Source organism: Alosa alosa, chromosome 16 (genome assembly GCF_017589495.1).
Source record: "Alosa alosa isolate M-15738 ecotype Scorff River chromosome 16, AALO_Geno_1.1, whole genome shotgun sequence".
In the NCBI taxonomy this organism is placed as follows: domain Eukaryota; kingdom Metazoa; phylum Chordata; class Actinopteri; order Clupeiformes; family Clupeidae; genus Alosa; species Alosa alosa.
In genome coordinates this window covers 24,444,308-24,467,534 of record NC_063204.1, presented here as the reverse complement: position 1 = coordinate 24,467,534, position 23,227 = coordinate 24,444,308, and the positions used below count along the sequence as shown (strand labels likewise).

The window sequence follows — 23,227 nt, the reverse complement described above, 5'->3', positions numbered from 1 at the left end:
ACACATGGGGAGGCTGCATTTAGTGTCTAAGGTCCTTGCCTTTGGAAAAGTTTGCCAAATGGTATGGTCTCATGGTGTTCTTTTATCCTACTTATTTTTACTTGCCTTTTTCTTACATTCTTATCTACTTATTTATAATTTTATTTATTAATGTACTTATGAGTTCTCTCGAGCTACTCTTAATCTAATTAAATTATATTGATCTGTTTATCGTTCATTTTTTTTATTGCTGTTTTGGGTCTTAATTGTGTTAATCTTCTTTTACTGCAGTTAAGCACTCTGCATTGTTACCCTGCACAAAAGGTACTATACGAAAATAATTAAGTCTGATTGACAAGATTCAAATAAACAAAGCAAAGCATGGGTATCGGGCATCCTCGGCATGGGTAGTGACACACAAGGAGACTTATTGCACGCTTAATTGTACCTTAAACAAGGCATCCCAAGAGGCCATCACTAAATAATGATAGTCAGTGAGAATGGCTTCCCGTCAAAACAGTCTGAGAAGAGCACTCTAGAGGTCATCTGGGGTTCACACAGACACAAGGGGTGGTGGAGGACCACTTTCTATTAGACACAGAAAAAAATACCATCCTGTCTGCTGTACTCTGCTCCAGGATGAAATCACTAGAAAAGGATTTTTGGAGGCTATTGGAGAATTACCTTCTATTACATGCAGAAGAAAAGAACATTCTGTCTACTGGTCTTCTTCACCAGGGAAATTACAAGAACAGGCTTCTGAAAAACTTTTGAGGGGATTTTCAGTGCAAGGTAGAGTGAGCTTGCAGCACTTCGAATGGGGTATGATAACGTGGGGGGAGAGGACACTGGGAAGTAAAATGGGAATAGGAGCCAACAGGCACAGTTTTGAAACCCGGCAATAATTAACATCACTCCATGACACGTAGTATACACAGAAAATCTCTCTCTCTCTCTCTCTCTCTCAAAAATCTCCAAGACTAATTTGCCTGAAAATCACAACCTTCCAGACTTAAAATCATAAAAAAAATGAACTGTCCCCCTCTCAACGTGAGCCTTGTGAGACACTGATCTAATCAATATTTTTCCATTTCTGAAGAACAATCTGGAAACAAGCAAGATGTGTTGAGACAGCAAAAATACGGTCCATAACATTAAATATTTAGTATTCTAAAAGACACACCATAGCTGTTGTGACCGGGAGAATGAACCTGGTGTGTCTCTTAGATCTACTGGAGCTGGTCAACTGGCAGTGCCCAGAGCCAAATCTACACAGGGTGAAATGGCATTTAGCCATTATGCTGTGCACTGCTGGAACCAGCTCCGCCCAAACATTAGCTTGTTTTAAAAATAAATAAAATATTCTCTACTGCCTTTGATTAATCTCTTGACTTTTGGTGTGGGAGTTATACATTTAATGTTTTGTTGCTGTGAGTTTATTTCATTTCAATTTGTTTTTCCTTATTTACATGTATTTGTCTTTGTCTGTCATTTGTCTTTGTAGTGCTGTCTAATAATGCCAAGCATCAAAAATGACGATAGGTATTGTTGTTGGTATTATGTTTTTCAATGCATTATATATCCACTGTAAGTTGACATCTGATAAATAAACCCATGGTGGACATGCCTACCTACCATGTTTGTTTGTATGCAACATCCATACAAGACCATAAATACCCTGAAGAGCCTAAATCTATGCACTTCACAAGAATTAGAACAAAATGAGGAGGATGAACATGCCGGAGGGGAAAGAGAGACGGTATTACATAAACAATCACGGTTAACATAGCTACACTGAGGTTCTATTTCTGTGACGAAAGGGCTACAGTGGCTTGTTACTGTCTTTTGATGGAGGGGGTTGTGCTTCAGCTCAGCAAGAGGCCGAGCGTGATTGATGCCTTTGGCCATTTAGCATTTCAGATGACAAAGCCAACAATTTCTCATGGCAAGAGGCAGGTAATAACTAACACAGAGCAGAGTTGCTCATATGCAACCTGCTTTCCGTCAGGGGGAAAGGACTTATCTTCTGTACCTGTGTGTGTGTGTGTGTGTGGGGAAGGGGGAGGGGGCATGTCAGTACATGTGATTGACAGAGAGTGAGTCTGCCTGGCTGTGTAAGGCCTAGTCCACACGTACCAAACCGTATCAAGAATATTTGCGTCCAAACGGATCCATCTCAACACGACTCAACACGTTACTTCATACCTCAGGCCTATAGGTGGCACTGTTTCTTTACAGAAATTGACCAAAACTTTACAAACAGACAGAATAGGCTACGACGAAATGGCTAGTGCAAGGAAACCAGAATTGTTTGTTTGGACTGATGGTGAACTGTCAACTGTAGTCAACTGTAAAACTAATAAACTTTATTTTACGGTTTGTGAAGGGTGCAGTACCGTCCTTTATTTAGCTAACGCAGGTAGGCCTACTAATCACCTTTACTTTCTTTGGTTGTAGGATAGTCCGTGATTCACATTAGTTTTGGCTATCACCGCAATTAGGCTACTAAACGCAAGGCTTACCCAAGTTCTAGGCTATTCTGTCGCCACATTTATAATATTGCTATAAAACCTTCGTTAGTAACAGTCAATACTTTTGCCTGCATCAAATCGCGCATTCGCATTCAGTGTGCTATCATCGGCTTAACGTGAGTTCTAAGCGTCTTTGTATGCTTATCTGATTTAACTCGACTGTGAATGCATGTATATATGTTGTAAGACATGTAAAATAAATGAATGACACTGGCACTACGCACAAATTAATGTAGCCTAAAATTACACCGCACTTTCCTAATAACTTAAGTTCTCTCGCGTCACTGACAGTAGCTAGAATGCATAAAAAAACACCGGGAAAAACAGTGTTCAGTCCACCAAGTCATAAGCTATCGGTGCCAAGCAGCACCAGTTGTGATATTTATCTTACGGAGTGTAATCGTAGGTAATGTCATGTATGAAAACTAGTATTGTTAGGCAATACTATAAGTGCAAGTCCAGGGCAGCTGAGGTGTGGCGATGACATCCGCAAGCAGGATGTGCGGTTTCGCTGTCTAAACGAATTCAAACGGGCTACGGTTTCAGATTTTTCCACTCTGGGACCAGGTTTCAAAAAAGTGCGGTTTCGGGCAATGCGTTTACAGGATTCGTTTGGACGCTCAGCCAAGACGAAGCAAAACCTCTGCGTTTAACCTAAAAAGCGTCTCCGTGTGGACAGGCCCTAAGAGTGGGTGTGTGGGTGTGTGTGTGTGAGAGAGACCGAGAAAAAGTGGGTGGGTGCACATGTGAGTGTGCGCATGTGTTGGTTTGTGTTCATACCAGGGTAGGAATTTCACGGCGGCCACGACATGGCCGTCGTTGTCCCTTGCATTGACCGTGATGCCCCTTTGAAAATCAGAAGTTAACAGGCCACGGTGGCCTTGGTGCCCCCTTCTTTCAATATTCTGCTTTACGTCCTACTAATAGCGATTTTTTTTAGCCTATGGCCTGTCAAAATAATTGTAGCATTCACAGCGCAAATTAATTTAGTCTTTTACGCAGTGGAGAAAGTGACGGTGCAAGAAAGAAAGTGCGTCCAAATTCACCCATTCTTCTCAGTTGAACTACTCGCGAAGTAGCCTACTCGTCACACAGACGTATCACATGAAAGAGCTTTTTCTCAGCTTTTAAACGATGTTACCCACTAATTGCGGTGGTGAACGGTTTGCGAGAAAAGTAAATAATATAATTCAATTTAATCATAAATTCTACCGAAGATTTTGCGTCCATATCCCTACCCATTTATCTCGGTGGAATACTTCACGAATCCTTCGTTTAACACACGACGAACCATATATCAGAATAAACAGAAGACCTTACCGAACACAGAGGTGTAAAGCAGTCCCCTGTACAGTTAGCCGTTCCAGAGTAATCCAGTTTTGAATTTGCAGTAAATTGACATGCATGGATGTCTCCAAATTTGGGCTTTAAGTTTTACAATGTGTTTAAATTGTTCCACATGATTTCATAACGGGCCAAATACAAAATAAACATTACAAATATCAACTAGATATCGGTAAATCAGAGGACAGCTAACTAAGAGTTTGTGAAAGTAGCCTTAATGATCACAAAATGCTAAGCATGCATCTAGACTATTTGAGTTTCTTAAAGCTGAGCTGTGCTTAAATTGTTCAACACATGATTTCATAACAGGCCAAATATAAAATTAATGTTAAATATAGCCTAGATATCTGTAAATATTAGATGATCAGATGATTTACAGTTCTATGTAATATGTCATGTTTCATGCAGTGATGCAGGTCTGCTGCAGTGAATAGGCTAAATACAAACTTTGATCATTTTTATAGCCTACTACTGTATAGTTAACTTTGGCCTTTGTGCCCCCCACCAAATATGCCCAACTGAAGGCCAAGTGGCCTTGCCCCCAGAATGGTGAAATTCCAAGCCTGGTTCATACCCTTCCGAAGTTTGGAGCCCACTCTCTCTATTTCTCAATTGCTCTCCCTCTCATAGCGGGATGATTCTGACTCTCTGAGATGTGGACCTGAGGCGGTGGCTGACTGACCAATTGATATCCCCGACAAACACTGGGCATTGTGAGGAGCAAACGCAGTCACTTCCGACTCCCTACCGAGATTAGCAACAAAAGGCTAATAACATCTACGCAAGGAAACCCGTGCCACTTGCAGAAACGCACCAGGGATCCAAAGTACAAAATCCCTTTTCAGTTAGTCTCGGAGGACTTCATTGGAAATTCCTCAGAGAGAGCAACAAGACAAGGCAATTTTATTTGATGCAAAACAACGTTTTTGAGAGATGCTCTGTTAGTTCAATCCACCTGAGCTAATATCTGAAATTCCTCCTCTGCCTCCCCATGCTGGCCTGAGGGCAAGTAAAAGGGGATGAGAAAGAAAGAAAGAAAGAAAGAACGAACAAGAGAGAAGAGAGAGAAGACAAGAGAGGCCCAATAGATTTTCATTGTCTATGTAGCCTCGCTAGGTTATATCAGCACAGTTCATGACACGATCATAACAGATGCAGATAAGCAACTGTGGAGATAGTGGGGCGGTGGCAACACGTGACAACTGGCAACAGAACCACCCTGTTTTACTAAAACCAAATTCCTATTCAATTCAGTTTCTTAAGTCCAGTTGAGAAACCAGAGTGACCAGAAAACATGTTAATCTTCTCTTGTGTTTGTTGTACTCTGGGGATGATATGATCATTTCACCTTGTCTATTAAGGCTGAATGTTATCAATTGAAAATGTTTTGATACCGATACCAAGTCAAGAATTGCGATTTCGATACTTCTTCGATACTTTTTAAAATATTTATTTGATTTGGGGGCCCCACCACCTTGACATCATCATCAGTAATATTGAATATACTGTAGTGTGATCATTCACACCAGTGGCCATCCCAGATTCTGCTGGATTCTCTCCACACAAACACACATGGAAAATGATGGCTTATGTCATGTTTCATATATTCTGCATAATTACTAGTAAATATATTTAGCAATTTGAAAACTATTCTAAAACTATAACTATTTTTAAACTATTACACTTAGGCATATCTTCAATGTGGTGTTCTAGGTCTAATTGAGTGAACATTGGTAATGTGTAGGTGTAATTGAGTGCCTGTCACTTTAAGAGATACGAGAGTAATTGGCCTCGTCTCACGGTTTTAGTCTAGTGAATAAAAGTTGCACATCACGCATAAGGATATGTGGATGCAAGTGAGCAAATCAACTTGATATTAGCCAATTATTTTGTGTTACCATATCATCGCTTGAACTAGCAACCATGTCTCGCTGTTTATAGCACGACAGCTGCGCTTACGTGTGTGTGTGAGGAGAAAAGACGCACAGTGACAGGTTAGGGGAGGAGGCTCTAGAAGCATGCCTTGTGCACACGCATGTTACTTCAAAAGAACACAGTAATTCTCAAAAGTATCAATACTAATAAAATTAGGCATCGTGACATTTTTAATTTCAGGGTATTGCGATACTTTTGTAGTACTGCATGAACACTACTGCATGAAGTTGTCAATCATCTCTGCTGCAGAGGGCGTGTGGCTCAGACTTAGTGGGAACTGCGAATGGACAGGTTGGAGATTCTCGTTACACTGGTCTAAATGTTACTGATGATAAACCACAGATCAGCAGTACTCACCCAGAGCATGTAGAGAAGGTTCTTGAGTGTGACAGTGTGTGTGTGCATGTGTGTACTGTATGTGGTTTAGGCAGGTTTTATGGAGAAACCAAGGGTTGGGGTTTATGTTCTAAATGTTATTAAAATTATAAACCGCAGTATATGTGCCATCTGAGTCCCATACAGAGGTCTAAATATTGATTATTGAGTGTGTGTGTAGTGTGTCTGTGTGCATGTGTGTGTGTACGTGCCGCAGTTTCAAGGGGAACATGGAGGTTGTGTTTTTTTGTTAAATAAGCCTAAATAAATATTATTGACTACAAACCACAGATCATCATTGTGCTTACTGAGATTTGCATGGTTCTGAGTATGTGTGTATGCATGAGGTTCAGACAGGTTCAGACCCAGAGATTTGGAGTCTCAAGTCTAAAGATAATTGACTAAAGGTTATTTAGTGTGTGTGTGTGTGTGTGTGTGTGTGTGTGTGTGTGTTGTCGTACTTAGTTGAGACCGGTCTAGAGACCACTTTTACACGGTCAGAATAAACTTTATTTTGATTCCGTCTTGGACACAGAGATTTGTTTAGAGATATTTTATTTTAAGACCAGGCAAGACCACTCATCACAAAGATAACGCAGTTCTATTTGGAGAATGTTTCACATTTGTTTCTTTTCTTAACGGCCATTGTTTGCACTCCCCACATCCCTTTACTGGCTCATACACAGTCAGTCAGACAGTCACTAGGATCAAGAACATCACCAAACTCTGCAAGTTCAACTTGACTATCAATAATTAATTACGTAGATTGACTTATTTTCAAGACCTTTTTAAGATATCTAAAATAAACAAATGTAATACCATTATTATGAGTGGTGTTGACTTATTGTATGCAAAACCCACTAATTGTTGGAGAAAAAATGCTAAATGCACACTCATGACTGATAGCAGGACTGAAGGTTTAGCCAGAGCAGTTTTTCCTAATAATTGCAGAAATATTAATTGTTGAGAAAAGCCTGGTAAAATTAAACAATTGACTAGAAAAATATAAAACTGACTCTCCAACAATTTCAGACATTTTAGGCCTGAATATCACAAATAAAATTTTAAGACTTTTTAAGGACCTACGAGACCATGGTCTCTGTGTGTGTGTGTGTGTATGTGTGCATGCAAGTCTTACCGGGAATGACAAAGTTGGGATTTTTGTTACAGAGGTCCGTGTTGCAGCACATAGGGTAGATGCCCGTGCCGTCCTTGGTTGAGGGGGCGCAGAGAAAGGGCCGGTCACGCGGGAAAAGCTCGTCGTCGCGCAGGCAAAAGCTTTGCTTCTTGGTCATGTGGTTGCCTGTTTTGGTGACGGAGGCGTAGCAGAGGCCATCCGTGTTGCAGGTGGAGTTGGGGCAGCGCTGGCAGTAGCATTGCAAGGCTGAAAACACACACAAACAAACACACACACACACACACACACACTGTCATTGTCATTGCAATTGCATTTCAGACAGAGACACAAACAAAAACAATTGAACAGATGGGTCATTTCTAAAATAAACACAATAGAACAAGAGTGGTCAGGGTAAACAATTTTTTTTCCGACTTAAAACTTATCCGAGAGAGTGTGTGTGCGAGTGAATCAGGCAACCGTTTTTCTGTGAGGAAGCGCAACGGTATCAGACTACATTGATTTGTTGAGAACAAAGTAAAGAAACTCTTTCTGAAAGGGTCGTGTTTGTGTGTGTGTAGAACCTCCAGAACACCAATCCAAACATGAATTACACCACGTCTATACGGACCTGTTTTCCCTTCAAAGAAAACGTGATCGTGCCGGCTGCAGGCCGTTCTTCCTGCTTGCACACTCTCTTCTCTCTCTGTGTCTTTGTCTCCCTCCTTGCAGGTAATTGCTGGCGTGGGCGTGGCTAGGGCCTTTCCATTACGCTACAAACCAGCAGGTGTATTGTGTACCCCTGGAGGGGGTCTGGGCTGTTTTTGGGCCTTTGGCGTTTTTGGAGAGTTGCCGTCTTTTTCTGTTTTGCATCCATGCATTCATATCTCAGCACACATTCGCTACATGCACCCTTACTAACATACTGATACTCATTTACTGATGAAGATAACTTAATGGTTCCATTTATTTATTTAATAAAAGTCCTCTTATGGATTGTCCTCTTTTTTTTGGTTATGGCCTTTGAGCCAGGCTTTAACAGTTATTCAATAGTATTTCAAACAAACCTACCTAAGTTTAATGAATGACTCACTTGCTATGCAAACAGAGCCGAGCACGACTCCTAAGAATGAGTGTGTGTGGCGTTTCGGGAACAGGGTGCGTCCTGCAACCACAACGGTGCCTGGAATATTTTGAGGACTGTCTGGTCACACGGTCATGCTCACAGCCAATGTGTGTGTGGGTGTGTGTGTGTGTGTGGCTCGACTGACTTTTTTTGGAGGGGGGACGGGTGTGGGAGCATGGGGACTTTGGGGTCTGTGGAAGGCACTGATGAACACATACTAGGACTAACCACACACAGACTTCCTCATGTCTGGATGACAGACATATGTTCTACACAGTGATGTTGAGTCAAGCTGCACGTACGGTATTAGACCAGTGATTCAGTGCTCAGAACGAAGCAATGGCAAAGTGAACACTGGCAGGAGTAAACACTCTCCTGTCTGGACGAGAAGTACTGCTAATTGTGCCTGTCTGGAAAAAAACAGTCTGGAACCAGACTTAAAAAAAAAAAATCTCTCTCTCTCTCTCTCTCGCGGCATGAGGATTCAGCCATGAGGTGGGCATAAGAGAAACCACTCAAAACACAGATGCTGAAGAGGAGCACAGGAAAGGGAAAAAAAGGAAGGGAGCAGAGATGAGGAGAGGAGTAGAGAGAGAGGAGAGCAGGGGAGAAGAGAAGATCGGAGAGGAGGAAAGGAGAGAGGAAAGGAAGGCAGGTGAGGAGAACGTAAAGAGAGGAGAAAAGGAGAGGAAAAGGGGAAGAGGAGAAAAGAGAGGAAAAGGGAGAGAAGGAGCTAAAGGGAAAGAGAAAAGCAGTGGTATGCTTTTAGACTGCTTTCAAACTTTACTGCAGACAGCAGGACCACACACACACAGAGAACACATACAAACACACAGAGAACACATACAAACACACAAAGGCAGACTCCACAAACTCAGAAATATCCAGAGAAAGCAGTTGGACAAAGATAAACAGACAGAATGATGTAAAGAAAAGAAATCCAGAGCAACCCAGAGTGCGAGAGCAAAAGCAAACTTAGAGGGCAGAGGAGAGGAGAGAGGAAAGGAGAGAAAAGAACAGAAGAGAGAGGAGAGGGGGAGGGAGATTAAACATTAACATGGACAGGAAGAGACAGAGAGACACAGACAGTCAGACAGATGGGGGGGGCACTACATTCCTCTGCTCAGGGAGAGGATTAGAGGGCCTGAATACCATGGCCCGGATTCTTGAGTGGTGTGTACGTGTGTATGTGTGTGTGTATTCATCTTGTACTCTGGAGCCGAAGTGTGTCCAACCGGCCTCATGCATCGGTGAGGTCAGTGTGGCGCGACCGTACTCATACTCAGGGTCTACTCTAAACAGTCTCCTCTGCCCATGTCAATAAAGCATTTCACAATACACATGCCCTTCCTCAAGGACAACTCACTGGGCCTCTCTGTGTGTGTGTGTGTGTGTGTGTGTGTGTGTGTGTGTGTGTGTGTGTGTGTGTGTGTGTGTGTGTGTGTGTGCCTGAGGAGTGAATCTAGCAAGAGCAGGAGTGTGTTGGCCTGTGTGTTTTTATTGGAAGATTAAGAAGATCAGGGGCAGGAGTGTGTGTGTTGGCCTCTACCCTTAGTTGGGAGCCAGCCATCCAGTCCCTGTGAAGTTTTTTTGGTGAAGTGGAGAGGAGAGTTGCTGGGGAGAGTCTTTCAGGAATAGCTGTTGGTAATTCTGTGTGTGTGTGTGTGACATGAATGAACACACCCACACACACACACACACAAAAGAAAACCTCTACTGCTACAGGCCTTGTGTTTGCTTGTCTGGCAAGTTGGTTGTGTGTTTGAGCATGTCTCATCTGTGCATGTGTGTGTGTGTGTCAGACAGGTTTTGACATGCCAGGATGAGGAGTGTATGACAGTGACTACAGTAACTATAGCGATGCTGACCCTGAATCACCCGAGACTAAGAATAGTCACACAATCTCCATCAGTACAGTTCATCTGTCTGCCGTCTGATGTGGAGGACGGCTGCATACCTGTGTCTCTGTGGGTGCCTGTCTGTATGCGTGTGCGTGTGTGTTTTCAAACGATGCCCCCCACACACACACTCCCTGCCTCTCTAGCCCTCACCAACACACACCCTGCCTCTTTAGCCCTCATCCACACACACACACACACACACACACACACAAACCATAATTCGGTGTCCCCAAGAGTATGCTTGGGAATACCCACACCAGCATCTAAATCTGTAATGTTTCTGCCCTGATCCCCTTCAGCATTACATGCTATTTGAGCCAACTCTTAGCCAAAACAAAGAGAGAGAGTGCGTGCGTGTGCGTGTGTGTAAGAACTGGGTGTGGCAAAGTGCAAATCTACTTGTCACAAATTTCAGACTTAAGACCCTACTATCCTCCAGTCCTCCCCACCCAAACAAAGCCAGACAGAGACACCCCACACACACACACACACTCACACAATCTCATTCTGTCTGATAACATGTCTGCCTGAATGACTCCAGTGGTGTGCAACCATGGGAGAATGGGAACAGACTGAGCACTTCCAAAGGGCTGAACACAACAGTCTCATACAGGGAAAAACAACTAGATTAAAAAACATGGATTTACAGAAAGAAAAAAAACAACAGAGCATTTCTTCTTCCGAATATAGGAGGTAGATCACAACAGGTACATACAAAAAGAATCAACAAACTTTCTATCGAATTATGCATGTCTCTATGTTAAGTACACCTATATCACTCACATTCTGTTGCTATGAAAAACAAAGTTAACTGCAGCTGAAATGTGTGTGTTTGTGTTTGATTTTAAAGAACAGAGCTTGCTGTGGCTGTTTGTGTGTGTGTGTGTTTGATTTTAAAGAACAGCGCTTGCTGTGGCTGTGGGGGTTTGTTTGTGTGTGTGTGTGTGTGTGTGTGTGTGTGTGTGTCTATGACTGTCTGCTGTGGCTTTATAAGGGCAAACTTAGCCATAAACTAGACACTGGCCCGGCTGCTATTCCAGCTCTGCGATTGGTCGAATGGGAGCTCTGATTTTAAAGACATATGGCGCTCATTTGCACGGGAGCCATCAAGGTCAAAAGAAAGATTTGGATTCACCAAACGGCTTTCATAGCCAAATAAACATTAGCCAATGGCGGCAATCGATGTTGGTGTGTTGGATGCACAGCCTTCTCTCTCATCCAAGTCTGCCTGACTGTGTCTGTGTCAGATTTTTTTTTTAAAAATGGGTACCTGAAATACTCAATTATCAATTCGGTTATTCTCTCCATTAATCGATTAGGCCAATCAAAACTAGATGTACCGCAGAGCGGTACAAAATATGACCGCCGCCCAGTCCAGCACATTTTTTCCACAAAAATAAATCACGCTGAAAGGCCTATATGATTCTAACTGTCTCACTAAATTGCATTATCCACACTCAATTCTCACTGGTATCTGCTAGACAACAAGTACCAAAACATGATTAGTTCATAGATTTCACATGTAAAATTCATTTTATACAACCCCACCCCCATCTTGCCTGTTCATAATTCTGAGAAATTCTTGAATTGTGTGCATCTGTGCGTGTACATGTTTTTGTTTATGTGTGTGTGTGTATGTGTGCGTGCTTGTGTGTTTGTGCATACATGCATGCATACATATGTCTACTGTGTGAGTATGCGTCATACGTATGATTACTGTGAATGTATGTGTGTGCGTGTGTATCTGTTTATGCACATGTGTGCACATGGAATGGGTTAACATGACCCCTGGAGGCAAACATACGGAAAAAATTGGTCATCCTAGGCCCTACGGATTATACAAAACATATTGATGTCAATGGTGCATTTTGCCCATGTTCAGGGTGGAAAGTGAAAAAGAAAGATTTGCATAAGACAAGTCAAATAGGTGTTTTTGAAAAGAAAAGATCATGGAGAATAAAGAAAAAAATATTAAAAAAATCTTTGTATATTCCCACAAGGTGTTTGGGTACTCTGAAAATGAGAACCAAAATGATTTTTTAGACTTGTGAAGTCTGCTGTTCAGACCCTGAAGGAATTTATTTTCTGTTCATTGTTTTTTGTGAGAGTGTTTCTACTCATCTCAGTAAGGAAAATAAATCAAGAGCCTATGTTGAGTACAAATATGTCTTCTGAAGGCTTAAACAGAGCCCAGCCAAAAACTCCAATAAAATTTGTATCAACTTTGAGGGACAGCTATGACCATGCAGGATTATCCAGACCAAACGTGACGATTTTGCTACATACTATTCCTATTTAGTTACCAGCATGCAAAATTTGAGCCTCCTACATGGTTTAGTTCTTGCGCTGTGGGCTTGTGAACTTTGACAAAAAAAAAATAGGCCGAACAAAATCGACACCCCCCTCCCCCTGTAAAACTGGCTGTATCTTGGAAAGTATTGATCTTACATAAGAGTAATTTTACAGTGTGTCTCCTGGGTAACATAGGTACACCTGGTAATTTTTTCAGAATTTTTTGAGACCTAAGTGCGTGGGCCCTGGTTGAATTGATGTGGAATGACCCCTACATTTCATGTGAACATCGTCCTATCCTTATTAGACGTTCTCTGCGGTAAACTACAGTCCTTGTAGGAAGCGTCCATTGTTTTTCCAACCCACTTTTAACTTCCAACAAAATTACGCCTCACTGCAACGATCGCCATCTAGTGGACAAACGACTACTTATCGCCAATACTGGAAATGCAGCCATGATGATGATGATGAATATTTATTTTGGCTTTCTTTTAATCCTACTGAATTTGTAATTATGTATCGGCCGTTCTAATACCGATAGTATGTGGGTGCCTGTGTGTGTGTGCATGTGTATATGTGTGCACTGCCATCTACAGGCCAATGAGTGTACAGTCACTAAATGTACACATAACCTAATTTTTTTAGACCCCCCCCATGGATGAAATTCTACGAAACTTGGCATACCCCCAGAGAATGCCAGGTCATAATAATGTTGATCAGTGATTTCAAAATTAAATCTTCAGATGCCTTGTTTTGCCCACACGGCAAAAATATTTTGTTTAATGTCATACAGGAGTAAGATTAAAAAAAGAAGCTGCAATCACAAAATTGATTATTTATATCGTTGACAACTAATCTGTTACATCCATTTAATTTTAAGTGTGTGATTTTAATTTAATTGTAGCAAGAAAACACAACAAAGTCCACCATAATAACTCCTGCTTGTGCTGTGCTTTCTGAAGTGCTATTCAAATTCAACCGACGGCACCACTAGAGCAGCCATTAAAGCGCTGTGATTAAGAACCAGAAGGATTGTGCTTTTCTGTAAGACACAGGCCTGTATACCGTAATTTCCCAACTATTAGCTGCAGTTTATACATTGTTTTTTGACGCTGTAAGCAATAGCCTACTTGTTGAAAAGGATTCAGCATTTTCAGCTGCTGAGGTAGAAATGCCGAACAACATGAAAACATTAACAGACCGAGAACCTACTCATAAGGAAACAGAACAGTACCTCAGAAATTATGAGTACTGACGTGGGGTGGACACACACACACACACACACACACGTACAGAAGTGTCCGAGGCACATGAGCACAAGCATGCACATACACAGGCATTCTCCCACACACACCAATCTCTGATCCTCGATGTTAAACAACTACTGCTGATGACGGGGTCAAGCCTGACTGAACACTACTCACACTGCACTTGTGTGCATGCCAAAGAAACAGTATGTGTCAGTGTGACCATACGAACACACACACACACACACACACAGCACTGGTGACAACTGTGATCAGTCTGCTAGCCTACATCATCATTACATCAGTCTCCTCCTCCCGCTGGTGATGGGAGTGTGTTTGTGTGTATGGGTGTGCGTGTGCATACACACTTCTTCTGACCAGGTCCAAGCAGTGCAGTGTGCTGCGTGTCCCTTCTGGCTCGAGGGCAAGGTCATGTCACTACTGACGAGCCCTCATCAGCGTAATGGACGGAGCCGCAATGGATGCGCAGCAGACAGACACACACACACACACACACACACACGCACACACACACACACACACACACACGCTTCAAGCCCAGTTTCCCCTCTAGCCCATTCACCAGCAAAGCGCCACGCGGAAACCAACAAATTGGCTCATTAACCACACATCACACTCGGCTCCTCCTGGTGTTGTGCTCATTAGACTGGTGACATTGCACCTTCGCTGGCCGTCCTTTTTTGCGGAGGGAGGAATCTGGCAACTGTGCAACGTTGGCATCAACACGGAACAAGAACACGAAATAAAGAACTCAGAATAGAACAAGATATATGGACACTCACGGGAGAGAAAAGGACACAATACAAACAAACAAAACAAGGAAACTAGGTCACATTTTAACCTAGTAGACCGAGAATACGCTCAATTAATGACTGCTATCCCAAGATGCTCTGCATGGTGGGCAAGGTGCCATGGATGTTACGTCTGCAAAAGCAGGGTCTGCATGTGTCTAGTGGGTTTACAGAAGGGGCCGATGATGACGATCACTAGTTCTGAGTTCCAACACCTCTGAAAAATCACTCAGCTAAGCCTTGAAAGCGACGCGAGTCATGGCTCCAATTAATTTCTGATTCAGTCATATTGTTTCCTTCTCCAAAGGGCGCCAAATTAAATTAAATGTTTTCATTGGACCAACCATGCACACCCTGATTCCACTTTATCAGTGGTCTGACTTCAGCTATATTAAAGGGCATCCAATTACTCTCCCAACTTAACGATGTTTGGCTACAGATTGCATACCGAAATCTCTTAACTTCAAAGCCACCTGGGGGAAAAAAAAAAAAAAAAAATCCAAAGTCCAAAGGCTCCTGTGTGTGTGTGTGTGTGTGTGTGTGTGTGTGTGTGTGTGTGTGTGGTCCTGTTCTCTTGGGGGCTGAGGCAGCAGCAGCATCTGCCATGACTGAGGGACAAGGTGCCTCCCCTTCAGTGGAGTACCGAGCTGTGACATCCTCGTAGTCCTGCCCCTTATTGCCATGCCGTCGCAACCCCATTGCAACGCAGTTTTCAAGGGGTTGCTGTCGTATCCAGGCAACAGGGAACAATGCATCGCTGTCAGCCAGCGCTATAGGGTTAAATGGATTTGCTTTTGTATTCCCCTGAGAGGCCGCAAGAGAGAAACGAACACACACACACACACACACACACACACACACACAACAAAGAGATGCTCTGATAACATGCATTAAAAGCGAGGCGTGTGTAATCTTAGGGTTACATTAGGCTCCATGTACAGTTAAGCTCTACAGCCAGGATTAAGATCCAATCCCATTTACTGAAACGGATGCAAAACGCAGACCACAGACATCTCCATAGACATTCGGATAATCACACACACACACTTTTCCTTTTAATGCAAGAAATGGCAGGGTGGACTCAAAAGCACTATTCATGGGCAATTTTCTCTAAGGCATGCCAACAGAACAAGCAGGAAAAACACATCTAATCAATCACCTCAAAGGGATCCAGAAAAAGGGACTGCTCAAGGAGCAGATGGCCGTTTAAAACATTCGTGACGGAGGGAGTGTGCAGCCCTGGAGAATGGGGCACGTTTAAGCACCTCTCTCATACACAAGCCTATCTGGGACACCTCTGGCCTGGACCAGACACGATGGAACACTGACTCCAGGGGCAGCTTTTATGCCGTGTCCATTTAAATCATATGCGCTGCTCTTGTGATTCCCCCCGACAGGAACAAATAGGATCTTATGTATTCTATAGGCAATGTGTGCTTAATGGCCTTCAGCAGTGTTACACACAAGTACCTGTGACCGACATAATAATCCACAGACACACAGACACAATTCAAAGTGACAGTGTTCCACTGCGTCCTGATGTAACCGACAGTCACAAAACCACACTAAAGTGAAGGCCTGACACTCTAGAAAAAGGCTTTTGTATATAAATACCTACCAGCCCATAGAGTTCTGTCTCAGTCAGGAAGAGCCCTTTGACAACGGGTTTTCATCTGCTTTCAGATCACACGCCAAAGCCCACGTGTATTGCTGTGCCTTCTCCTCTCAAAAACACAATGGTGACCAGCCAGCGACTGACAGATATGGATGCAGACCTCTGAATTACCCCAGGCACTGTCTGCAGACCGGAGAACACAGCCTACTAATTAGGCGCTTCGGACGAGCGCAACACACTCTCTCCAAGTTTCTGGCAAGAGTGGGTGAGTGCATGTCTCTCACTGCTTAAGCAGAGACAATACTCACACTCCAAGTTTCTGGCGAGAGAGAGAGAGAGAGAGAGAGAGAGAGAGAGAGAGAGAGAGAGAGAAAAAAAAAAGAGTCGTGTTGCAGTAATCTCTATGCTTTGATAGCAGAATGAAGCCCTTTTTGCGGCGCCAGACGGCAGGGCTCCGGTGAAACTGTCGCAGCGCAACATCTCTCCAATAAGCTGGGCTGTAGAACTGTTCACACCTGGACAAGCAGGCTGCTGCAAGCAGTCGTTATTGAGAGCCGATTCTATGAATTCTGTTCAACCAGGTGTAAATTGCTAAAAGTCTGTTGTAATTGTAGATGAATTTCAGAGTAATTGAGTCCAACTGCAGTACATAATCTCTCCCTCCCAGGACCCCAGATACAACATTACAGGTGGGATCACCTTCTAGGCCACACGTTGGCAAATGAAACTGCCACTCATTTCAGACACCTTCTTCTAGTGCCACACCACCTTATTTTCAAGATGGTCGCATTTGATTAATCACTTGTCCAATCAGAATTAAATGAAGCAACATTAAATCTAATGTGCAGATGTCGAACCAAGTCTAGTTTCATTTGCAAGTCTTGCTCTATTGGTCTCCCTCTCTTGGCAATCTGTAGTCCTGCCCCGCCACCACCTTCTATTCCTCCATCTCTATTGCCCTTTACTTCCTTTTTCCTCGACACACATAGGCGCCACACACACACACACACACACACACACAGACAGACAGACACACTCCATCTCTTCCCATATCCACTCCTTCACTTTTACCTTGAGCTTTTCTGTAAAAATGACCCACTGTCCCACACCAGTGCTTTCGCCTTCAAAAGGACAATCACCCCAATTTCAACACTCCTTGAACAGCTGTGAGTTGGAGTTTGAGAGTGCTAGCTATCTGTATGAATGCAGTGTTTCCCATACGTTGACTAATCTGGCGGGGCGCCACAAAATTAAAACCGGCCGCCACACATTAATGTTCTATGTTGTACTATTTAAATTAAAGATAAGATAAAATCCTTTCATTGAGCTGCACTTTTTACGCACGCAGCCTTTCCTTGCCCCGCCCGCTCTCTCTTGTAACGAGCCCGCTGCCCCTCCTCTGCATGTGCATTTGACAAAACATTAACGCTTAAATCCGCTTAGCATCGTGACAATGCTGCGCAAATTTGTTCAAAACTGCTGCATTAAAGTTAACTCTGCGAAGGTCTTATCACAACATAGTACATTGAGGAGACTAAACTAAGTTAAGTTATGCAATCAAGCAGCATCTCAAAGCTAACGTTAGAGTACTGTTTGGATGTCGAGTTTAGCATGCTTACTTACAGCTGCTTGTATATTTCGTTACTCATGCAGAGCTCATTTTATTGACTCCGACACTGAATGTTTGCAAAATCCTGATGTAAATGGAAAAGTGTTTTCCAAGACTCAAAAGTGCTTGTCCAAGGAGAAGTATGAACCTTTATTTTAAATAACTAATTTATTTTATTTATAATTGCATCCACACATCAGCAGGCTTTTAACTGTGTTACACTTGCAAGGGTTTCCTCACGAACGTCTTAAAGTGACAGGCACTCAATTAGACCTATACACTACCAAGACAATCTTAATCCCCACCCCCCGTTGTCATGCTACCACCACAAATTCAATCAAATTCTGTGGGAAACACATGGCATGTGTGTGTGTGTGTGTGTTGTTACTGAGTTTACTTCACAATGCCACATCAGGATGCAAAACTGCGTGGCCAATCCTTTTAAGTCACAAAGACACTTCCTAGCAAACAAACAAACAAAAATAACCAGACACATTCCGAGGACAAGAGGGAAAAAAAAATGCCGCCGGCCTGCTGATAACCACGTCCCAACTATCAGTACCTGTTAAAGGTAGCAACACATATTCTCCTTGCCAGCTAGGGAGATTAGTCACAGCACGTACAGCCAAAGTCCTCCCAAAAACACTTCAAAGTGCTCCCAAAATCCCTTTCTTACTGATCTCATGTTGTACACAACTTCCGCTAGGTAGGGGTTGGGGTGGAAGTGGAAGTGGGAGGCTTGACATTCAAAATAAGCACATCTCCAACACTGCTCTGTAACTTTTTTCAGTGGCAACACATTCTGTGCACTCACATTTAATGGAAAAATTGATGCTTTGACTGTAGCACAAGAAACTCTACTGGATGAAAGCAAAATCACAAAATGAAAATCTGAAAAGTGGATACCACTTTTCTCCCCATTCAATAACTCCAACCAGAATACATTCCTTTCATACTGCCATTTAATTTCTTCTGTAATGAATAGGCCTGATGCTGTGATATAAGACCTGCTTGGAAACTGCAGTTTCAAACACACATGTCCACACTGCTGAACTGAAGTGGTGGCAGGCGTGGGTGCCAGATCAATACCCAAGGCTGAAGGCAGACTGGGACCTCAGCTGACTCACCCAACAGAGATGACCCAGTGACACCTAACTCCTATGGATCGCACCTTTTCATGTGCAGGGGTGCCAAACATCCGCGGCTCTGGCAGATGCATCAGAGCCCCCCACCGCATCTGGGGTCCCTCACGTGGCCACTCCCTCGACACCGCCAGTCAAGCGCTGAGAGCTCTTTAATCGGCGTGATATTTATGGGAAATTAGCATGCTCACCATCTGGCACGATCATCAGAGCGGACGTGTGAATGCAACACAGAACTCATGACTGAGGGTTTTGCAGAGCAAATACATTTGCAAAGACATATACCAACCTTGAACAAGGGCACAAGAAAGAAGAAAGAATGAAAGAACAAAAGAAAGAAAGAAAGAAAGAAAGAGGGAAAGAGGATAAGAAAACAGTTCTGGCATTTGTCATTTTTTTAAAAATCAATTGGGGAGGGGGGATTTGGCATGAGATATTCCACCAGCAATTCTGAAGAGCATAATCCGCAGTCATTGAAATCGCCTAATGTCTTAAATTAATTGAATTCTGTGCAGCCAAATCTGATTAAGACTAAATAAGACTTATTTTTTTAACAGCACAGAGAACAAAAGGGTGGTGGGGGGGGTGTTAGGCCATGCCTCAAGTACCCACTATTGAGTTGCATCTCAAGAGGCTGCAAATGAAATGGATGGAGAATGTTTAATCTGATACCCACCGCACTACAGAGGGGAAAAAAGATCCAAAGATAACAGCCTCGGATTTCAAGAATCAATGGCAATTGGATTTCACATCCTGGGAGCGCCTGACTGCAGTCGCTAACGCCAGTCATTGAATTATCCAGCATTTACCAGCGCAGGCTCCTGGCTCTGCCCGCTGACTTTGCAGTGGGAGATGAAGGCAAAACCTTGCTTCGCTCTCTGACGCACACTAGGAGCTGAAGAATTAAGAAACTGGAAAAATTCCACTGGCAATAGATACAGTGATGGCCAAAAGTATTGGCACCCATGCTAAAGTTGACTGAAAAGAGGAATATAAAATCATCTTTTGGAAATTGATCTTAATGCCTTAAGTGAAAAATGAGGAAATATCTAACCTTTAAGGACACCAATTTTCTTAGTGAATGAATAATGTATCATAAATAAATAAATGTTCTTCCTTAAAATACAGGGGTCATAAGTATTCCCACCCCTATGTTAAATTCCCATAGAGACAGGCAGATTTTTATTTTTAATTCAGCAGTGACAAGTCCTACTGCGATAGAGAGAGAGCACCTGCAACGTGGTTCTGTGCGCATCTTTACATGGGGTTATGTTCGATTCAAGTCAGAATTTGGTCCGTCCGGTCCCACATTTACACTGCTCCATTATTCAAACAGCGCAGTAAAATGTGTGAATTTTTCGCATGATGGCTAGAGTTGCGGGACTTGAATAAATTATGCGCTATACCTGCAATGCTGTGTTAAAAATTAGGCCCTGAGTATTAATTTTGTTCTTTGGAGGAAAAGAAGATGTTCCTCAGACCATATAAAAAAATAATTCCAAAAGTTTGCACTGTTCTAGTTCTAGAAATCTCGGAAGATCAAGCATTCCACCTACACAATAAAGTACTTCGGAAATAAGTCTTTTTTTGAGCATGCCTGCGGTATGTATATAATACGGTATGTATTATCAAGGACAAATAGTCTGAATAGAATTTAAAAATAAAACAAATTCAGGCTACAGATACTCTGACTGCCATATTTTTATTTTATTCGCACATGGACTGCTTAACCTTGTGTTTGTAGCAGAATGCCAATTTAAAAATCTGAGCACTGGAGGCTTTTAAAAATTACAAGAAAAAAGAAAGAACAGGCATCGAAACAGGTTTTCTCAGAAGCAGCTGAAATCTGGCATTTGGGGATAAAAACCAAGACAGGGGATCAGACGCAGACAAAGACTACAGAGAAGGGGGACATAGATACTGCAGGGGGGTCAGTCTGGAATGGAAAATGGTGGGAGGCTTCAATAAAGGGTTAAGTGTGCGTGTGTGTGTGTGTGTAGGGGCGGGGGGTGATGAGGGGGTCCCACGTCCAGCTTAATACCAATGTCCTCGTCCATCTGCGGACCCCCGTTGTCTCAACTTTTAAGCACAGCGCTCCGCCACGTGCTGAGCCAGATAGCCTGCCGATTATGTTCTAAGGAAAGCAGTGGGGGTGATGTGTGTGAGAGGGGGGGTTCTGTTGATGGACGATAACTCTGGGATTGCTCCTGCTTTGTCGACCCCCCGTCCAACCCCAGTAATGAAGGGGGAGCTGGGGGGTGTCGCGATGCAGCAAAGGCTGATGGGAAAAAAGACAAACAGATGTGTGTGTGTGGGGGGGGGGGTAGAAGGGGGTGGCGGCTTGAGTCACATGTGCGCCTCATCAGAGCTTGAGTGAGCGAGTGAGCTCACTCCTTGTGCTCACCTTCATGCCGAGTGGAATTAATTACTCCCGTTTCCCAGCAACCGCACCATCCCTGCTCCCCCCGCTGCTGCCTGATAGAATATGGTTACCTTGAAGCTCTTTGCAGGCAGACGCCTCGGCACGACCCTCCAGCTCTCCCCATTTACCCTCCCCTCCTCTCTCGCACGTTACAGAAAGGGAGAGAACGAGAATGATTTTGCACACTTGCATGCCTCAGCCCCTGTGTAAACACAGCTTCTCACGCACACGTTCACACACACACACACACACACACACACACACACACACACACACACACACACACACTGCGCAGTCCAACCCCCCACCTCAGCCTCATGTTGACCTCTTAAATCACACCAGCCCCCTCAATGGGCCCAACGGGGCTCCCAGAGTCATTTCCATAGGTCATGGCCTGCCCCTGCATCCCCCCCTCATTATTGCCAATCTTTTGTCCGTGACAGATGTGGGGTTGGGCGCCGGGACCCCTCTCGCTCTCAGCTGGTCCACCCCGGCCCATGGCTCAGTCTAGTCGCACCCCATCACTGCGACTGCGTTTACCCTTTGTCTGGCCTAAATTAAATAAATGTAAAAAAAAGTACGTGGCTCCATGCTGATGCAAATAAATTACATAGCACAGATCAATAAAGAATAGAAGCCGTTTTAAGATTCCGGTGGTTTCTACAAGAGTGACAATGATAAATCTTAGAAAAACTACATTGGTCCTTGGTAGTTTGTGTGGACTTTGCCAATTAGACCAGTTCAACCATTAACTCACTTCTGATTTGATGATCACTGAGGTATGTCAGTGTATTGACGTAAAGGAGGATGGGAACATATGTGAGAGAGCCTATATTGATAAGTATTCTCAGGCACGGTGAGGGAAAAAACGGCCTGCAAACATTTGCTTAACAAATGTGGGTACGGTACAGGCTAACGTGTTCTCGCATAAATATTTATCAGGTTTACTTAAGAGTGAGCCATCTTTCCCAGGCACAGCTGTTCAAATGGCACTTAAAGCTTATTACCAGTCAAGATGCTACGAGACTGGCTGAAAATCACACTTTTACAGCAACCAAGCCCATGTCCACCGAGGACCTTCCAAACAAAGTCTCAAACCAAACTCTCAGGCTCTACGGCTCAGGGGCAGAGACAAACAGTAGCAGAGACACCAGTGCATCCACACCTAGTATAAATAGCATGAAGATGCCATTCCTGGGGCAGTGTACTCATTCGCACTCCCCGTGCAAAAAATGTTTTTGATGACAACAGCAACAGGTTTTGGCACACAGTTCTGCTGGGCTTCAAGCAGCCATGCGGTGACCCTGTTCTCTGCAAATGGCTGCCACTCACACAGTCTCCAGGTGATAATTAGCTCTGGCGCTAACACACACACAAACACACACACACACACACACGCACACTTACTTCCTCCTGTAAGCTACAGTGCGAGGGAGGTGGCACTGACATGGCGGCTACCACTCCACCTGGAATTCACAGGCCGTACAAAATAGGACTTAAACTGAAAGTGTGCCTGTGTGTGTCTTCTTTATGTGTTCATGGTTTGCCGGAGTAGGGGAGCATTCATCCAAGACTTTTGTTGGATAGCAGAGAGCAGTGTGGTGGCAAATCTGTGTGTACATCCGTGCATCATCACTGTTCTACCAGAAAAAGGTGTTTTTGTTTGTCCACAAACCAAAGCTAATGTTATGACAACTTATAATACTGAAGAGTGCAAACATCCTCTCACTCCAAGTCTTAAGTATAAGTGTAAGTATATATACACTCTTTTGATCCCATG

At 43.4% G+C, this 23,227-nt stretch overlaps 1 protein-coding gene across 1 annotated transcript in view; it reads right to left on the bottom strand.

Annotated features, from left to right (window-relative positions):
- The window catches only part of LOC125309159 (TGF-beta receptor type-1-like), a 46,175-nt gene extending 24,229 nt beyond the window's left edge, over positions 1 to 21,946 (bottom strand). The window contains exons 1-2 of the mRNA XM_048265886.1: positions 21,787 to 21,946; positions 7,303 to 7,548 (exon numbers count right to left, since the gene is read on the bottom strand). Of these exons, the coding sequence (XP_048121843.1) occupies positions 7,303 to 7,548; positions 21,787 to 21,946 (406 nt within the window). The remainder of the gene's footprint in view (positions 1 to 7,302; positions 7,549 to 21,786) is intronic.
- Between the last annotated feature and the right edge of the window lie 1,281 nt (positions 21,947 to 23,227).